The 19350-nt window shown below is 36.8% G+C and overlaps 2 protein-coding genes across 3 annotated transcripts in view; both read right to left on the bottom strand.

The window, feature by feature from the left end:
• LOC145683450 (ATP-dependent RNA helicase DHX30-like) overlaps positions 1–12644 on the bottom strand; it is a 95561-nt gene extending 82917 nt beyond the window's left edge. Inside the window, exons 1-2 of one of the 2 annotated variants that reach the window (XM_081754789.1) lie at positions 12342–12644; positions 4508–4664 (exon numbers count right to left, since the gene is read on the bottom strand). In XM_081754789.1, coding sequence (XP_081610915.1) covers positions 4508–4664; positions 12342–12519 — 335 coding nt within the window. In that variant the 5' untranslated portion in view covers positions 12520–12644. Of the gene's footprint in view, positions 1–4507; positions 4665–11447; positions 11654–12341 lie in introns of those variants that run through there. The other variant, XM_081754794.1, reaches the window with a different exon arrangement.
• A 4280-nt stretch (positions 12645–16924) lies between these two features.
• LOC145679049 (E3 SUMO-protein ligase KIAA1586-like) lies at positions 16925–19111 on the bottom strand. The gene has a single exon (XM_081749836.1). It carries the CDS (start codon positions 19109–19111, stop codon positions 16925–16927), a length of 2187 nt encoding a protein of 728 aa, XP_081605962.1.
• Positions 19112–19350: the final 239 nt, after the last annotated feature.

Here is a 19350-nt window from a genome sequence, read left to right as displayed (position 1 = left end):
ATTAGTATTAAATGTTAATTATGCCATTTAAGTGAAAATATTGGGTTTTAATTTTGAATTAATTCCCAATCCTTAACCTATTTCAATCCCAAACAATGTTTTTTAAGCATTAAGGAAAAGGTACAGCAATGTATATCAACATGACACTTTTCTTTTCACGAAAGTTACTGATATTTGGCAGCGGCATATTTTTAAATAATTGGAACTAGCTAGCGGCACGAAATACATATAAAGTACATAAATTTCGCCTAAAATTAACTAACTCACTCTATGACCTATGGAACCCGGAGGTTCAAGCCATGTTCACAAAAGCTCTCCTAACTTCTATCCTTAGTCAACTGAATCCAGTTTCTATTTTGTATTCTTATTTCTGCGAGATACATCTTAATATTGTCCTCCCATCTGCGCCTAGGTCTTCCTAATGGTCGTTTTCCGATTGGACTTCGAGTTAAAACTTTGAAAGCGTTCCTACTTTCTTCCATTCTCGCTACATGTCCTGCCCACCTGAGCCTCCAAGACTTGATGACCCTAACAATGTTTGGTGAATGGTATAAATTATGCAGTTCCTCATCATGAAGTTTTCGCCATTCCTCATTTCCGTTCCTTTGGGTTCCGAATATTCGTTTCAGAATTTTATTCTCAAATACTTTCAGTCTGCGTTCTTCCCTCAGCGTAAGCGACCATATTTCACAATCATACAGCACAACAGGCATAATTATCGTTTTATATATTTTAAAGCTTCAAATTCCTCGACACAATTCGCGACGATAAGAGATTTTGAACTGAATAATAACACGAATTCCCTGCTTTTAGTCGATATTTAATTTTTTCGTGAATATCGTTTTCTCCGATGGCAGAACTTTCTTTGTCTTTATGCGATGAGCTTTTGTAAGTCAAAAATTTTCTGCAGGAATTCCAAAATAAAAAAAAAAAAAAAATCAAGATCAGTTCCAGCGGAAGAAACACTTGTGATTGTTAAAAATATGCTTTATGTGACGTGAAAAACAGTTCAAATGCGAGTTGTCCGTGCATTTAAGACATCTATACATAGCAGGCACGTTTTTATACTTTTCTGTTGGCTATTTTATTTCCTCTGACAATTTTTCCTGCACAGGCGCGGCAAATTTTCTGCGATCACATCGCAGATCGCGGCATGTTCTGCAATGGGGTCAAGTATCCACTTTATCAAAAGTATTATTCGATATTTTAACGCATCCAAAATTTGTCGTATTACGATCCCGAGCAACTTCTATGTATTTAGTACATAAATTTCGCCCAAAATTAATTTTTTTTTTTTTTGTTTCGGAGAGGGGATCGGACCCCCCTAAATACGCCCCTATTATCTGGAAACAAACAAATAGACATAGATACAAAATAGTTTTTATCTTAAATGTCCATATTGATTTCCCCGTTGGAATAGAAATTTTAAAAGCCTGTGTTACAAAGAGAAGAAAGCAGGGTTCACCCGTAACCCGTTCAAATGGGATTTTCCCTGATCGTTCCCTACATAATACTCGTTTTCATACTGTGCTTACATACATTTGAGTCTCGTTGTATTATGATTATTATCTTCCATAATCGAAATAACAGAAGAAAAACGGGATTTTACTTACTTTCACTTTAAAGTAATTCATTTCGGAATTTGATTTAAATCAACGATTTTTATTAAAAAAATCAAGTGATTTAAATCTTGATTAAAATCGTGATTTAAATCAGACTGATTTAAATCAATCCATCCTGCTGCAAACCCTGCTGAATGAAAACGCTGATACAGCTTGTGTTATAAGAAACTGGAGTATGGCAAGGTTCCTCACTTAAGCTTCGCTGGGGAAGAACAAGCACATAGGAAACACAGAAAAAAAAGGTGGACATGGGAAGATAGGGAAAAAAAAATTAAAAAAATAATAGTGAGAATTAGTGACTAGTCCTCAGAAAAAGAAAATACTGAGACACATTTAGCAAATTGCTAATATGTAGCAATTTAAATCATCACTGGAACTGTCCTTGGCTTGTATTTTTAATAATTCAATCACTGAAATAGGAAATACAGGACAAGATTAAAATATAGGACAAATATACACAAATTTCCAAAATATAGGAAAAAACAGGAAAATAGGACAGCTGGGAGGCCTGCGGCTATTACTTGTTTTGGTCTTTGCAGAACTCTCTGAATAATGTTCCTTATTCTATACGTGTTTTATACTACATATATGCTGTGTAACACGATTATATTGAGGTTTTTCATCAATTGTTACTGAAATTTCACAAACATTGCACTTCAGAACAAACCCGCCATCCTGAATACAATCTACACTAAACTGTTTAACAATGTATTTTCCTGTTGTTCACCTCTTTCAGCATACTGGCAACACAGAATAATGGCGGACACAATACTAGTAACTGCGTATTCTAAACTGAAAAATTAAAACATTTTAAAAATATGTTCCAGCACTCAACAATACCGATTAGTGTCGGCTGTGATTATTCAGTCAGATGTTACCATCTCTCCTTTCTTCTTATTCAACAGCTTTCGCCTAACACGACTGCACTGAAGCGAAACATATTCAGTTCAGTGTTTGTTGTTTAATTGCATCAGGAATAAAATGCGGCCAAGGCGCCAAAGAAAGATTAAAACAAGTGCAGAAAGGTGCAACCAAAACGCAACTAAGAGTGCTTATTTACTGCTTCCTTCGCAAGACAAGCTTACTTTATAACTTTAATAGAAAAAAAAAAAAATGAAGGTGTGACATCTAAAATTCCTAACTATTTTCTTTATACAGTAGAATCCCGAGAACTTGGGTTAATGTGGACCGAAGGGTAGCCGAGTTTGTGAAAATGCCGGGTTATCGGGAATAGGGTTAAAAAAGAATAAATACGGGTGTTTCCTCAGAAAATACAGTACTGTACTTGTATGTATTGGTTGTTCGAGAACACAATAGCAGGGCTCATAGTTGTCTGGTCTCTTGCAAATAATTGAAAAGTGACCAAAAGCACACGAAAAAGTGACCAAAATCTCATCATGCCCCTCTTTTCCTTTGTCAATTTCTCCATCACCTCTCTCTTTGTTTGTTCTTTTATCTTTTCTTCTTCACTTCTTCTTTTAGAGCTTCCTCCTTTCTTAGGTTTTCTAAGTAAGCTTTGTAGTTACGGTAAGCAGACTTAGCAGATGTAAGAAGCTTCTAAGTAAGTGGAACCAGTTCTGGCCCATTTCCGAATTTCTTCATCCCAGACATTATATATAACTTAGCATTGAGAGTTCTCAAAGCCATGAAATATTCAAATTTATCACTATTCTTAAGAAGAACATACAAGAAGCATAGCACAAGACGAACATGATGAACCACACACAACGTTGAGCGGAGCGTTAACTATTACGAGAGAAAACTAGAAGACTATTACGATAGAAGAAAGAATAGACACAGAAGGGTTCTCAACCCCACATTGAGAGCTTAACCATCCACTGTGCTTTAGAAAGAATAAAAGCTGACGTGAGAATAAAGTTGACTCTTTCACATGTGGCAGCAAGTACTGAAGCTTTCAGAAGAGTAATGAAAAACAAGTTTCTGCATTTTTCCATTTACTTTTATAATATTTTTCTTAGAAAACTGCCAATGCAACACATAAATCACACGATAAAGTCACTTTACCTCCCAAAAAAGTAACTTTTAGTTAAAAAAAAAAAAAAAAAGTGACTCGCTATGAGCCCTGCAATAGACAATAAACTGTCCATATACTCTGCCAGACACATAGTGAAGGAGTGAGAGTGTGACGCGAGAAAAAGGTATGTGGGAACAGGGGAAACACGCACGCGGGCAATGACCTTGAACGGGTTTGCGCGCGGGGTTTTTTCACCTTGTCAGGGTATGGCCGTTATCCGGACTGCCGGATTATCGAGTGCTGAGTTTTAGGAACTTTCCTGTATTAAACCATAGCCACATAATTACGTTTAATGACATGTCATTTCTATTTTCACGCCTGATTATTCTCTTTAGGCTAAAGATGACAGATGATTAATGAAGATGAATGATTTACGGAGAAATTCGTGGAAAGAGACTGTGGGACTAAAGAGAAGAATCACGGAAAAACCCAAGGAAACAATGTCGTTCACCACAAATTCATATAGAATTACATTATTGTTACTAATTGTAACAAGGTATACACTTAGTTTTAAAATTTTCAACTTTATTGTTTCTAAGCTAAGCGTATGTATTTCAAAATTATTCACCTACCAATGTTCTTCGTACAATTTTTCTTCCAATATTTCGTGTGTTATAATCACTTATTCTCAGGGGCACACAATAACTGTTTTTCTTTTTACTTTGGTCAAAACGTAGTTTTAGCATAGGAATAAAATGCCAGAGCACAGAAAAACAAACAATGAAGCTGACAGTTCAACTGATAGAACGATAGAATAGCCGATCGGCAAACGGGAGATTGAAGTTCAAGTCCTACTAAATACATATTTTTTTGCATTATTCCAAGAGATACCAAAAAAATGTACACTTACCTTATAGTTTGGGGCCAGTTTAATTCTAAGACGGTCTCCCATACGTTCTTCTTTGAGGAACAGTTGGGTTGAAAAGTATTATAATTTATCGTAACATCAGGTTTTAGCTTTACTTTAACTTGAGATACTACATTATTAAGTATACTTTTTGGAACGACTGAAATAATAATAATAAAAAGAAACATTTTTGAAAACATGACACAAACGTTTATAAAAAATTTTAATAGTAAAATCTACGATACATCATTTTATTTTTCTAGTTAAAATATTACATCATTTAAATCTACCAGTGATGCTGTACATTGTAGAAGCGAACGATTCTCGATCTTCCTTCTTAATTTCAATCCCAAACTAAAGGAGTAAGTCTCCAATCTCAAGTCAAATACACATTATGTTTTACAATTAAAATGTTAGGTTTATACGTCCGCGGTCAAGAAAAGCTATGTTTGTGACCAATCCTTTTGACAATGGCATCTCGGAAACCACCCGTTTCACTGATCGATTGCAAACTTTGTGTAGAATGTTCAGTTCTAATTGAATATCTTTATATATATATATATATATATATATATATATATATATATATATATATAAAGCCATTATTTCTTTATTACATTTTCTTAGGGGTACACTGGAAGTATTGAAACTTTAAAAAGCAAAATATTATATCCCACAAGTTACACAATCCAATACCACACATTTGTAAACGGGGTTAGTATATCTCTGCGACGTATGTTTTATGGTCAAATGATAATGACAAACGAAGGGTAACCATTTCTCCAGTCTAAGACGAACCTTTATTATTTGGAGTCTTTTGTCCAATGAAATATCACTGACATTATAATTAATTGAGTATGTAATGTATTTGCTTATTACATACTGCATGCAAAAAGAAAACACTGTTCACACATGAATTAGAAACTCCAACCACAAGTAGGCTTAAATCTTGCAAACGGTGCGAGCTATTGAAAAAAAATTATCCACAAAATCTCCCCTTTATGACACCCCTTCCCGGGTTTTATCAAGACGTCCTTTATTTGTGTGTAAAGGGGCATGTGCAGATGTAAGGAACAACAAGGAGATTCATGCTCATACGTAAATGATGCACTGTGTAGAGAGCGCAGATTCAGCTGGTGTAAATTTTAACAAAAATGGGAGTATTTTACGAAATGTTTAGGGCAGCATTTTGTTTCCAACCAAGGAATAGAGGACTGACTCCCTTATTACTGACCTACTTCAGCTTCATCAGTAAAAAAGGGATTGGAAATACTAAGAAATTTTACGCCTTATTCTACTAAAATTGTACAAGTTTACTTTATGAAAGCAATTGTGAAACATATTTTTTGTTTCAATCATACCGACTCAACTCCAAGTATTGGAAAGATCCCTTGTGACTATATGGATAGCGTACACACCTTTAGCACGAGAGACCTGGGTTCGACTCCCGGTAGAAGCTTATGTATCTCGGATTCCACATTAGGCTATAGGCTCACGTTTCATATAGTCTCGCTACTGAAAGGGACGCTAAGCTCAAATCAAATCCAAGCACTGGTCATTGTGTGAGAGCATCGAATAAATACAAATACCATACTGCGCTGAATAAATGGAGTAGCTAGTACGTACGAGGGGTGTCCAATAAATTATTTGCCTAAACAGGAAAGAATGAAAATAGGTTCACTGTTTATTGATGTAGTTCCCATGGAGGTCTATGAACCATCGCCACCTTGTGGGCAGAGGAAAAAAATATTCTTTGTCATGGCCTGCAAACCACTGGAAAACAGCCTCTTGGACCTCCTTGTCCGGCGAAAAAATGTTTGACGGTGCTGCATCCCGGGCACACCTTTCACCAGTCGGTCGTTGATCTTCTTTGGTCTCTTCCTTTCTTTAGTGAGAAATTTGATGACCAAGAGGTGCTCCAATTCCTGCAAATCCATTGTTCACGTATCACACAAACATTCGCTAAGCGGCGTAACACACTCTGCTCACGGAAACTGCGTTGCTCTGACTGACCTCAAATTGCGCAGTGGGGTTCCCCACAGTGGCCTTGGCGCGCGTGTCAGGTGTCATTATGCTCCACCCCTCCCTTCCTGTCTAGGTAGATAATTTACTGGAAGTCCCTCGTATATGATCAAGGAATATATCTCTTACATTGGGGAGGGGGATGATGGGGAGAAGAAAAGTACACTCTTCCGTTCCCAATTAGTTTTAAATTCAAGCAGTGGACATGATTGTGAAACCTACAAAAATATGTTCATATTGCATCGTTTTGTTTTTTATTTTTATTTTTACGAAAATTTTCGTGCAACATAATTAAAAGTGATGATAGAAGGGGGAGGGGAGGTAGTTTATGCACCCTACATCAGGAAGCTAAATTCATTGACTGTTTACGATTCTAAGCATTCAGCTTCACAGAAAATATTTACCATATTCCATCGAAGTTAAACATTTTAAAATGAAATTAACAGGAAATATAGTTTTTTAAATTGGGACGGGGAAAGCAATTTCACCGTTTCATTATTGGAAGATTTTAACCCCAGACTGTAAGAATCGTTGGAAGATTTTTAAAAAAACTATACACTATGGTTTGTCGAACTCGAATACTTTTTTGTACACACTAGCTGAACCTGCGCTCTCCACACAGCGCATCATTCACATATGAGCATGAATCTTCTTGTTATTCCTCACATCTGTACATGTACCTTTACAGACAGAAGTGAAAGACGTCTTGATAAAAAATCGGCAAAAGATACCGTAAAGGGGAGACTTTTTCGATATGATGCTTTAGTTCTTTTTTTTTTTTTTTTTTTTTAATTTCAACACTTCCAGTGTAACCGTAAAAATGTAATGAAGAAATAATTGCCATGTTTTTTAAATATTCAGTTAAAACTGGACAATCTACGCAAAATTTGCAATTGATCAGTGAAAACGTCATCTTTCTACAGCCTGTAGTTTCCGAGATCTCATTGTCGAAAGGATTGGCCACAAACATATAAACGTCCACAAACGTATAGTTTAAAGCAACTCCGAAGATGGCAGCACAATTCATTTGCATTGATTTTGGAGAAGATTTATTAAAATGCAAAGGCTTTAAACAATAATTTTAAAAAGATAAACTTTATGAAAAAGATCTGTTTAAAGTATTTACTTAAAGTATTGACATTTCAACTATTTTTTTCTGTTAAACATGGAATCACAAATAACCGTAAATCAAAAGTTTGAAATAAAAAGTTAGAGGTAGGAGCTGTGGCGCTTTTATTGCTTTTGTAGCATTTTAATAGATAGATATGTTCACATTTGTAACACGGAGTTGATTTTACCCACACCCTTATTCTTCATGGATTGCAATCCCGAACAACAGATCATTTATAAAGGTTGGGTGAACCGATTTTCCTTCTCTGATGGATAGATAGACACAAATGCCGATCAATATTTAAACATACAGTGATAATAGGTAGCAGCGTCTTCAGGTGTACTTTGATGCGTTCTTCATTCTCGGATCGTCAACTAAGTTTATTTCTCTAGCACGTTTTGAAAACTTGGGTAACTGGAGAGTTACGAGCTTTTACCAGTCAACTCATTCTGAGTTCCGCCTGAATGTTCCATGAAAACACTCGTAAAGTGTATCCGATTTTAATACCGACAGAAATGAGCGACAGAGGGGATAAAATCCACTCCATGCTGCAAATTTGCACATATTTACAAACCAATCTTCCAGTGTAAACCATGTATATATATATATATGACAAACATTCTTCTTATTATGAGTTTCTTTAGGAAATTTCAATTATCCCCATAGATTGGATTCAAGACTGTCAAGGATGAAAAAATGTATTTACTCTACGAGAAAAAAAAAACGGCTAATTAGTCACATATTCAAATTAATGTCAAAAGTTGTCTAAGTGTGCAAAAATAAAGTCTTTATTTTTATAACAACTTTCAGAAACGCTGAGCAAACTTAGTACCTTTGCACCTTCGCGAAGTGAGTGTCGCTACGGTGACCAAACCAAGCATGTTATAAAATAGAGGATCTGCCCATACGTATCTTCATCATATGAACTCAATGAAGCCGAAAAACAATCGATGCCGGCACGTCTGACTGGCTACTCTCGTTTCCGCCATGATTGTTGGCTCGAAACATTGCGATCTTAGTGGCGCGGAGTGGACAGAGTAGGTGTGACGTATGGCTTCATGATTTTGTTGTATGGGCAGATCCTCTATTTTATAACATCCTTGGACCAGACGTACTGATTTTCGCAGTACAGTAGTGTTTTTTAAAGAGCTGTCCTGTGTGTTGCGAAGACGACTAGAAAATGGAGAAATGTTCTACTTTTCTAAAATGTCCTGCGAAATGTCCTGAGTTAACTTATTTGCAATATTTTAATGTTTCATTCTTTATTTACAACGTTTTGAATCACACGCACTCTTTTCTTGAATGATGAACCACCATGTTTAGGATTAGGATGATTAGGGAAGAGAACAATCGAGTTTTTACCGAGAAGGCCTTGTAGAGATGTCGGTAAGGCAGGTAATATTTCTACTTCAAGTTACGATAGTCATGCTAATCAAGCCAAGTAGAAGATCCCTCTTGCCGGTTTAACTTTTCCCTCGTTCCTTAAAGTAATCCCATACTCCGAAAATCGATTTAAAAAAAAATCCTTAGCCCTACACGAAGTTCCACTGTACGTTCATAAAAATAAACCACTTTGTCATTCATCAAGGCATATAGAGTTGTGTTAAATTCCTTTAATACTTTTGTTTAGTACTTTTTTTTAAAAAAAAAACAAAAATGAATCAATAACTTCCGTTAACGTTAAATGAAATAAGGACATGCTTATTGCCTACGTAGTAAACCATCATATGCTATTATATTTGTGTCCTTTTCGCTTGTGAGAATCTTGTCACCCTACAGTGGCCTCTCTTTCAAAGGCTATATACATGCAATCTACGAACATATTCAATTTAAATTAGGCACATTACATTCAAAAACAATAGGGGGGAGGGCACGGCGGTTCAGTGGTAGAGCATTTGTCTCTGGTGCGTAGGGTCCTGTGTTCGATCCTTGGCCAAGTAAGTTTGTGGTGGGCAACATCATATCCGTGGGTTTTCTCGGGATACTTCCGTTTCCTCCCACAATCAAATTCCACCATTCCATCATTATTCATATGCCTCCCTTAGCATAACGGCATAAATGGACGTTATACTAAAAGATTTAATTTAATTTTCAAAGACAAACCATTCTACCAAATTCCATTATGTTTGGAAATGGTTGAGCTGAGACACTGGTTCACTTGACTCGGAATGATCCTACGATATCTTAATGTGATATAAGAAAATCATTAAAATGTAAGAAGGTCATTACACAATGGTGTGTTAGACTTGCCATGGATTCTCTTTCGACGATAGAAGAAAAATGCTGAAGGGAAACAGAACATTAACTTCCTTTGGGATTAAAAGTACAAATCAAGGCAACAAGTTAGATCACAAAATGATGAAAAACAAATCATCCTTAATGCGCGTACTCACTGTCACTAACACGCCTGCTAACGAAACATGTATTCCGCACTGGATCTCCAGCTTCGCTCTGCCCCAAAGAGACAATACCGAATGCTAACTTGCAGTGACCACTTGGCAAAGGTCGGTAGATGTTTCCCATACTTATAAATACAACTTCATCAGTGCAACACCACATCCAAATAAGTAAAGTAACGCGTAAGTAAAAGTTAGGATGACGACCAACAATGTAGCGGAATGTAAGAACAAAGACAAACACTGCTGTTAGGCTTATCACTATGTGAAAGAGAGTTAAAACTTACATGTGTACGGTATTAACTCTCGACATACCATACACTTTGAAATATTACACGAATTCTGATGCTCTTATTACTTAGGTAGTTCTTTCATTTTTTTTTTTTTTTTTACTTCAGTTTCATATGTTTCTTACATGTTTCACTCTGATAAATATATCCGTATATATTATCATAGGCTTAGGTTCGAAAATTTATTCATTTATTTATTTATTCATTATTTCGTCTTTTTAGTCGTACATATTGGACGATTACGTGCGTATGAATAAGACTCGTCAAGGGTACAAATATACAAAACACGTAGTAATGACAAATACATACCTATTGAATTAAACTACTATGCTACATCTACGATATAAAATCAGTACATAACAATATATATTTCCAAAACTATCAATAGACAATTGAATTAAACTACTATGCTACCCAAAACTATCAATAGACAAATTCACTTACATATCTAAAAATTCGTTTACAGAATAAAAACAGTGCTGCAACAGATAAGTTTTCATTAACCTCTTGAACTCTCCTTTTTGTTGTCCTTCGGAATGTAGCGGAATGAAATATATCAACTTCACGTCTCTACGTTATGCGCTTATGACCAAAGCAGACGGACAATCAATGAAAGTTGAAGACTGTAAAATAATTGGCGGGATAAGAATGTGGAAGGAAACAGGAGGACACCAAGAAAACCCATGCATACAATGTTGCCCATCACTAATTCAAATCGTCAAAGAAAAAAAAATCAAATCTTTGAGCTGAACGTCCCACGATTATGCCCTTAAGGTTGAGAGAGGCGAGGCTTAGAGCAAGTGAATAAGGATAGAATTAATGGAATGAAAAAGTGGGAGGAAAGGAGAGTACTCAAGAAAACCCACAGACAAGATGTCCACCACAAGTTTACTTGGCCCGAGGTCGAACCATGGACTCCATGCACCAGAGGTAAGCGCTCTACCAATTGAGCCATCGTGCCAATTCAAACCGCAAATGTGAGGTGAGCTATCAAACCCCTTTGTAAGTTCGGCTGCGTTGTTATTTTGTTTCGGGGTTGATTTCAATGACAAATTTGGTAGATCTAGTTTTTCTGAACTATTCCCAACAGTATTATCAAACTAAAGAAAATTCTAAACACTTACTTTAGACAATTACATGCAGGTCAAGTTTAGGCACATCACTCGTTGGAAAATTCTTGTCCTCTCAAAAGATTTGCTCTGGGCGACATGACATTATCTCATCCAGCATAGATCAAATTCAAAAGGGGCGACCTGAAGTAATTCTTGAATAATTACAATTCTTTTCAGATTTGCATATTAATACAGCACAGCATACAGTATAGCTATGGCATACAAGCTTTGACAGTCCAGAAAACACAAACCAATCTCTCCTAGATGGCCACTAAAAAACACGAATGTTAGTCGGGCGAAGGTGGTAGGCCCGGGCGTAAGTGGGGATCCAAAGAAAGCAGGATCGTTAGCCAACGTGGATTTACTTGTAACGACGGTAGTGAAAACTCGTTGGTTTTCACAATGACACGAGTTCCAACAGCAGTCGTAATGGTTTCACATTAGTAACGATACACTTATAAATATAACATAAAGCCTTTGTATACTGTGCAGAAATACTCCGTCAGTAGAAAATAGTATCTGATATAGTCATCTTTCATAAGCACTCACCTTTTTTACCGTCGTAAAGAACTTGTAATGATTATATAATAGTAACCATGTACTTAAAATACAGCTGTGTTATTATTTAATTCTCTCGCCTGCAGAAATTTGTTGCTTATAAATGTCTTTTCATGCAGAGTACTGAAGCGTACCTGTATATTTTCCAAAGTATGGTGTGTCTAAACTTGACCAGTACCAACAATTATTAAATTGTATTTTTAACAACTAATATTTAGATTGGAGGAGACAAACAAATATTAAGTAGTGTTTTATTAGTATAAGCTATGTGTTATAATGATGTTATTGACTGATTTCTTGAGTAGTATAACTAAATTGGTTACAGTGAAATCTTGCCCTACACCATACCTATATTCTCACGGCCAAATCGTTTCTGTTCCTTGTAATTGGTTTCCGATGTGCTGATGAGACGTATTTGTGTATGTAAATACGAACCACAGTCTTTGCGACGTAAATGAATACGAGTGATATCCAAACATATTGCCACGCCACAGTTAATATTTTTAAATATACCGGTACTTCTCATTTTCACTTATTTCACTCCAGTACAGCGTGTTTCATCACCCAACCCAACCTGTCTAGCAGACAGCATATACCACTTCACTGTTGCAATCTAACATATTCAATTTTTCTCGAATTAAAAGTATTGTGTTGCAAAATTTGAAAATGGCATCAATTATATAGAAGATTTATTTCAGCACTGGATCCGTTATATTAAATGGAAGAAAAACCAGAATAAGCTGCGATTCATTTTAAGACCAACTGCAATAACTTGATGGCTTCAAGAGTTACTCACAAGACTAAATGATAATTAATGAGGACAGTGGAGAGAAATAACTTATTCTCGATGAACTGTTATAAATATAATAGCTATGAATACGTGCCAGGTTTAAGCACACTTATAATTTCGAATTATTTCAGTGGCAAAGACAGTGATGAACAAACTACGGCCTGCGTGCCAAACACAGCCACAAAAGGTTCTATCTGGCCAGCAACATGATTATAAATCTAACGAATTAAAAAAAAAAATATGGAAAATAAATAATTCTGAATTATTTCTTCTTGTTTCTCCCTTTTCACGTTTAGCTTAGTGACTACAATTGTATTTAATTGTCTATTACCAGTACCAGTGGTCGAAGTGAGACGGTATGCGGTGGTCTGCCATACCGCCTCTGGTTTTTCAGTAATGAGGACATACCGTCTCTGGTTTTTCAGTGATCAAGACAATATTTAAATAGCCGGTATGTTGAGTCAAAATTCGTAATAAAACATACCGCTTCTGCTTTTTTTCCACTTCGAACACTGACCAGTGCCACTTAATTACAAGGAGAAGTCGTAAGTCTTGCAATTTTTGGAACAAAACACCTGTATTTATTACAGTGCATTGAAAATAGGACTCTCTGCAGCTACTTTATTGCCAGTTCATCGACTCCACGTCAATAGGCCTACCGCGTCTTGTTCTAACAGGCAAAGAAGTCAGTCATTGTTGTTTCCACCTCCTGTTAGTTGGTGAAGCATCGTGATTTCAGGAAGTGTAGCATGGGCCGAAACAGATGGTAATCCTAAGGAGTAAGGTCAGGACTATATGCCGGGTGTGGCATTAGTTCGATTCCATCAAGTTCCTCAATTTTTGTTTGCGTTTTTCGAGCCGAGTGTGATTTTGTTGCAGCAGGGAGCGCTTATGGTTTACTAATGCAGGATGTTTCTAGCGTAGTGTAGCATACATCTCCAACTACTCGAAATTAAAGTCGACATGTATGATACGACCGTTAGGGTTGAACTCGAAGTGACCTCCCTCGTAGTTACACCACACATAGAGCATGATTTTATGTTCGAAATGGCTCTGTTTGAAGACTGGTTTTGGAACTTGGTCCTTGTTCAACAATGATTTTGTATTCGGATTGCGAAAAAAATCACCCACTCTCCATCGCATGCGACAATATTTTTCCGGAGCGCACGTCACAAGGATATTGGAGCACTTGTTAACACGCGTTCACTCTCCTGTGAGCTTGAGTTGGGGTCAATTAATGTGACACAATGCGGTAGCTTCTGATGGTTTTCCCGAGATCGTGAAAGTTAGGGATGCGCACGACTCGAGTCGAGGCAGTATTTTCCTGAGAAAATTCGAGTCGAGACATCACTTTTACAGCACATTTTCGAGACGAGACAGCCTCAAATCTTGTCTTGTGCACATCCCTAGTGAAAGTGACGTACTTAATAGACTGCGACATGAGTTGATTGGACAATCGTCATCTGAGAATGGATAGATTTTCTTCAATGGCGTGTCGTATTACGCCAGAATCTGTTATCCTGGGAAGGCCAGATCTTGGCTGATTTTCAACATGTTTACAACCTTCACGAAATTTCTGAAACCAACAGGTTGCTGTGCTATGGTTAAATGCACATTCGCGTTCTGTATGATAAATATTCTTGTTTCATGCAGTAGCTTTATGCCCACATGTCTTGGTTATGCCCGAGTTCGAACTTATACGAGAGTAACATTTCACATATCAGACGTTACTCTCATTGTCACTGCAGCTAAAAATGATTAAAAATACTGACAGATTGGTTAAATAATCTGCTTGCCACAGTACCTTTTGGGCCAGTTCGATCTTGTAATTACGCCCGATCACGGCGTATAGCCTACACACATCTGTTGATTGGGTTGTGGAAATATTGCAAGACTTAGGACTATGTTTTGTATCATTGTTGTTTTGGATAATTTATATTGCCCACCTTAAATTTTTCTGTTTCTTTGGATTGTACTAAAAAAAAAAAAAAAATGCCCGTCACCTATCCCGTCTCGTTGCAAAAACTAGGCGAGAATTGAGAAGAGAAGTATATATTTTTTTAATTTGAGACGTTACAAGAAGTATTATAATTCTCTTTTCGTTTTCCAAACGATAATCGAGATAAGATAAATTTCGCACGAGTCGTACGCAACACTCGTCCAATCAAGTCTTAGAATCAAACACTGTTTTAGTATTACACGATTCATAGTATAAAAATTATAAATTGATAAAGTAATTATACGAACACAATGAAGAGCATTTATCAACGCTTAAAGATAGGCTATGCAAGTCATTACACAATATAATCTAACAATAAGTATGGGTTAAGTTTAGAGTTACCCCTCCGCTTTTTATAAAAATCAGGAAAATTTACAGGAGAAATGAGGTAAGAAATGATAATTTAAAGTTTTTACTTGATGTTTAGGAATGTAAGTTCGGCATGAGAGTTATGTTTAATACGAGAAAATATATGTGGAAGTTAGTACTATTTGCCGGATGCTGAAGCATTCGCGGAAGGTTTTATCAGCATGGTAGTTGTGAAATATGGCGAATATGGCAAACAGGTGTAACGGATGCCCAAAAATAATGAAGAAAACCTTTTAAATTTTTGTGAAGCCCACGGAGTACTAACGTTAAGTGAAATGTAACAATTTTTAATAATTTAAGCACTGTTTTTTGTATGTTGCGAAGTCCAAGGGCACCTTCAGACTGGAGGGGCAACTCTAAACTTAAGCCATAAGTATGGTATAGATGTTATTATATCACACTTTTATGGACTTCTCGTGACGCGAAAAGTTTCTGATAAGTTGTAGAAGAAAAGTCAGGCAGGGGGGGGTCCATCGGGGCCAGGCATGGGCGAGTTAGGAATTGCCTCCTGGGAGGGCAGACCTGTCTGCTGGGGGAGGGCAAGTAAATACAAATGAGAATTGAAGTATTTTATAGGTGACATTTTAAAATTTTTTTGTCAAAAAGTTGGGAGGGGGCAATGCCTCCTATGCCCCCCACAGCTCCGTCTATGGCGGCCAGGGTCCTCAAATTATTTCCTTGACCCTCCAAATGATCAGCTTTTAAAACGTAATTGTAAGATTACCTCGCTTCAGTGATTTAAAAATAACAAAATTTACATGTAATTAACGTTAACTAGCTGTGACATTTTTTTTTTTTTTTTTTTTTTTTTTGCTTTTTACATTGTAGCTGCACCCCTCAAAAACGACGGCCCCTCCTAGATAAACCTGCCGGCAGTGCTTAAAGTGACATCAGATGAGGTGACGGTATGGGACAAATATGACCACTTTTAGCACTACTTTTGCCAGAACCAGTGCCGTATTTTATGGGGCCTCCGGGCTTAACTACCCCCCCCGAAATTTTATTTACTATATTAAAGTAAACGGCATATCTTGCAGAATTTTCACATTTCCAGGGCTAAAGTTAGCAGTCCCCCCGAAAAAAATCGTAAATATTCCACTGGCCAGAACCCTAAAGAACATCTCTACTTCTGATATTTTTACACCATTTTTGATGTGAAAAATTACAGAAAGAGAGAGAGAGAGAGAGAGAGAGAGACAAATACGTAAATGTTTTATTTCTTACATTCATCAGCCTAACAGAAATAAATATTAATATTCAATGAATATTATTTTCCGTTGTATCCCATTGTATTGCATTGTATTCCGCTCAATAAAATGGAAACTTTAAATATTGCTAATCATCATATTATTCGGTAAATAATTACCAGCGCATAATACAAATCCAATGAACAGAAAAATGTGTAGCCGATTTACGATTAAAAAAAAAAAAAAAAATCTATCAGCTCAAAGTGTAAAATTCTCATAGTTTCTACACAAGTGTGGACCTCTAAAAATATACAAAACACATTGTGCATAGACCTACTTTAGAACCAAGGGCGTCATTTAGGGGGGCAGGGGCAATCCCCCCCGAGTTTGAGATTTATATAGATTTTATCCATAGAATAGCAGTAAGTCAGTGAAAAACGCGAAATTTTACTTATATCAAGGGGTCTTGCTTCCCCCAAACAAAATCTGAAATGACGCTTCTGTTTAGAACACGATTAGAATATTATACTATTTTTACTAACCTGGCTTCTATTACATACAAATGTCTGCTATCCGGAACATTAAGTCATAGTATCCACCACAGCTGCTTATAAGGTCCATCTTCCTTCTTTTCTCGTTGCTGACATCTTCTGTAGTCTGCACTGCGCCTTCCTTTTCGTAACCAAGACTTAACATACGGCTCAGGATTAAACGTGTGTACTGGGGGCCCGATTAATGACACAAACATTATACTCGAAACTGTACTAATTTGTAGCGAATTTCTAAGATCAGACATTATTATGTTCATTTTACTGAAACCACGTTCACAATCTGCCCTGCTAATTGCTATGGTGTTAAGAGCGGTGAAGCACCTTTTTACAGTTTCAGTAACAACCCTCTTCCCTGTTGCTTTATATTGCACAAAGTCGCGAAGAACATCATGTGAATTTAATCCAAACCTAAAAGCAAGTTCCTTGATTTCTTTCTCACTTTGTCGAATGTCACCGGAGTCACTGAAAACAGATTCAATTTGACTTATTAGCTTGTGATTCGTATCGTTTTCATTAATGGTTCGCATTTTTAGGTTATCCACTATACACTGTATGAACTGGCATCTGTTGACAGATGGAAAATTAATGTGCTTGTTAAGTTTCACTCCTTTGAAAACCCCGGTTTCAACACTTTTAAATACTTGAGCTTCACTGTCGCCTGGCGTACATTTTAAACTCTCTATTCTATTTATATATAGCTTTATTATATCATAAGCCCTTTTTATGGTGCAGTCACGCATTTGCAATAATTCTGACAGACTTTTTAATTCCTGCAGAATATCAAATAGAAGTCCTAAAAATTTAATAAAATTGTAGGAACTTAGTTTATCTGCTAGTCCTTGGAACTGACTTCGCTCTTTACTGTTGTGGCAGCTGTTTTCAGATTCTGTAGAGCAATGTGTATATACTGCAGTGTATGAACTCCGTACAGATTCTACACAGCGAAAAGAAGATGTCACCCATCTTACATCTATAATGCGACCTATCTTTTTAAGTTGACTTGCAACATCATGTGCACACTTTTCAAGTTCGTTCGAATTTTTTGGAGAGAGACTGTACAACTTGTACAGAGCGCTAACCAAAATACTAAAATGATTCACACCACCACCAATAGTCTCCAGTGCATCATTTACAGCAAGTTCCAATCTATGACTAAGGCAATGCCGCAACACGATTTTTGGAAATTGTTGTTGTAACCTTGATCCGACTCCAGATTTTTTCCCGCACATAACACTAGCACCATCACTTGTGAAACCAACCAGGTAGTCCCCGAGATAATTATCATCAAAACCGTTCCTTCGAAGACAATCCATAAGAATGTTGTATATTGTATCTGATTTTTGATCCGGAAGTTCCAATAGTTCTAAAAAGAACGTATAAATATCATCACTACAGTTATTGTCTTTACTTTCAACTCCTTCGCTATCCGGAATACGTGCACGTATATAAATATTTAACGCGCTTTTGTTACTTAATGTGGTTGATTCATCAACAATAATGCCTATCATGGACTTAGCACTTTTAATTTTCTCAATAAGTCTACTTTTCATTTCAGCACTAATGTGGCTTACAATGTCCGCGCATACAACATTACTGTGTAAAATTTGCCCCATATCAAGACCGTTGGCAGCTTTAAGATCTATTAAATGGGAATGATCCAGAAACGGCCTGTCTTGTTTTGCGGTATAGTATGTTGTTCGAAAAACTCGACACGTTGTTTCAAAGCTACATTTGCTTTCATTGTCAAAAAGTTTTTCTAAGCTCTGGTTTTCAGCTTTCAAGAGTATTTTTTCCGCGGTGCAGTGGGCAATACTTTTCTTATGTTCGAAAATTTTCTTCCGCAATGAATGTTGTTGCATTTCCGTTGTAGACCCGAAAGGTTTAACACTACCCACAATCCACTGTTGTGACAGCGATACGCCAATACTTGAATACAATTTCAAGTCCTGAACTTTACGACAGCTTACACAGCCAAGAGTATTCGAGACAGTTAAGCACGGATACTTTTCTTTAAACATGTTAACTTGGTTTTGGGTCCAACACAAAGGTGCACTATTGGATTTCAACAATTGACCACTGGTATCACTTGAACTTGCGCCGGCAGATTTCTCCTGTAGACTTCCGGAGTCTTCCTGTGAAAGACCTACACCAGAGTTACTTTTCTTCGCATTACCACTAGAAGCATTGAAATAAGATTCTATTGACCTCTGGGTACGCTTCATTTTTCTTAATTAGCACACCACACACAATCACAACAAGGAGCAAAGAACACACTTAGAAACGGCCTGAATTAGACATGCGTAGTTCGCACCTGCCAAATGTCGAAAACAACTTGTGCGTAGGCGCTATAGTAAGCTGGGAACTACGCGAACTAGAGCCTGTCAATCTCAGATGAACCCTCGGAAACATGCGAAACATAGTTAGGTCCCACCCGCGCCACCCTCTGAAGGAGGAAACCCTC

This window comes from Thermobia domestica, chromosome 1 (assembly GCF_964235325.1).
Source record: "Thermobia domestica chromosome 1, izTheDome1.hap1.1, whole genome shotgun sequence".
NCBI lineage: Eukaryota > Metazoa > Arthropoda > Insecta > Zygentoma > Lepismatidae > Thermobia > Thermobia domestica.
Note: the sequence above shows the minus strand (reverse complement) of the source record. Positions and strands in the feature narration are given on the sequence as shown.

Coding starts and splice junctions, on each gene's coding strand:
- LOC145679049 (XM_081749836.1), bottom strand. CDS start 19,111: ATGAAGCGTACCCAGAGGTCAATAGAATCTTATTTCAATGCTTCTAGT.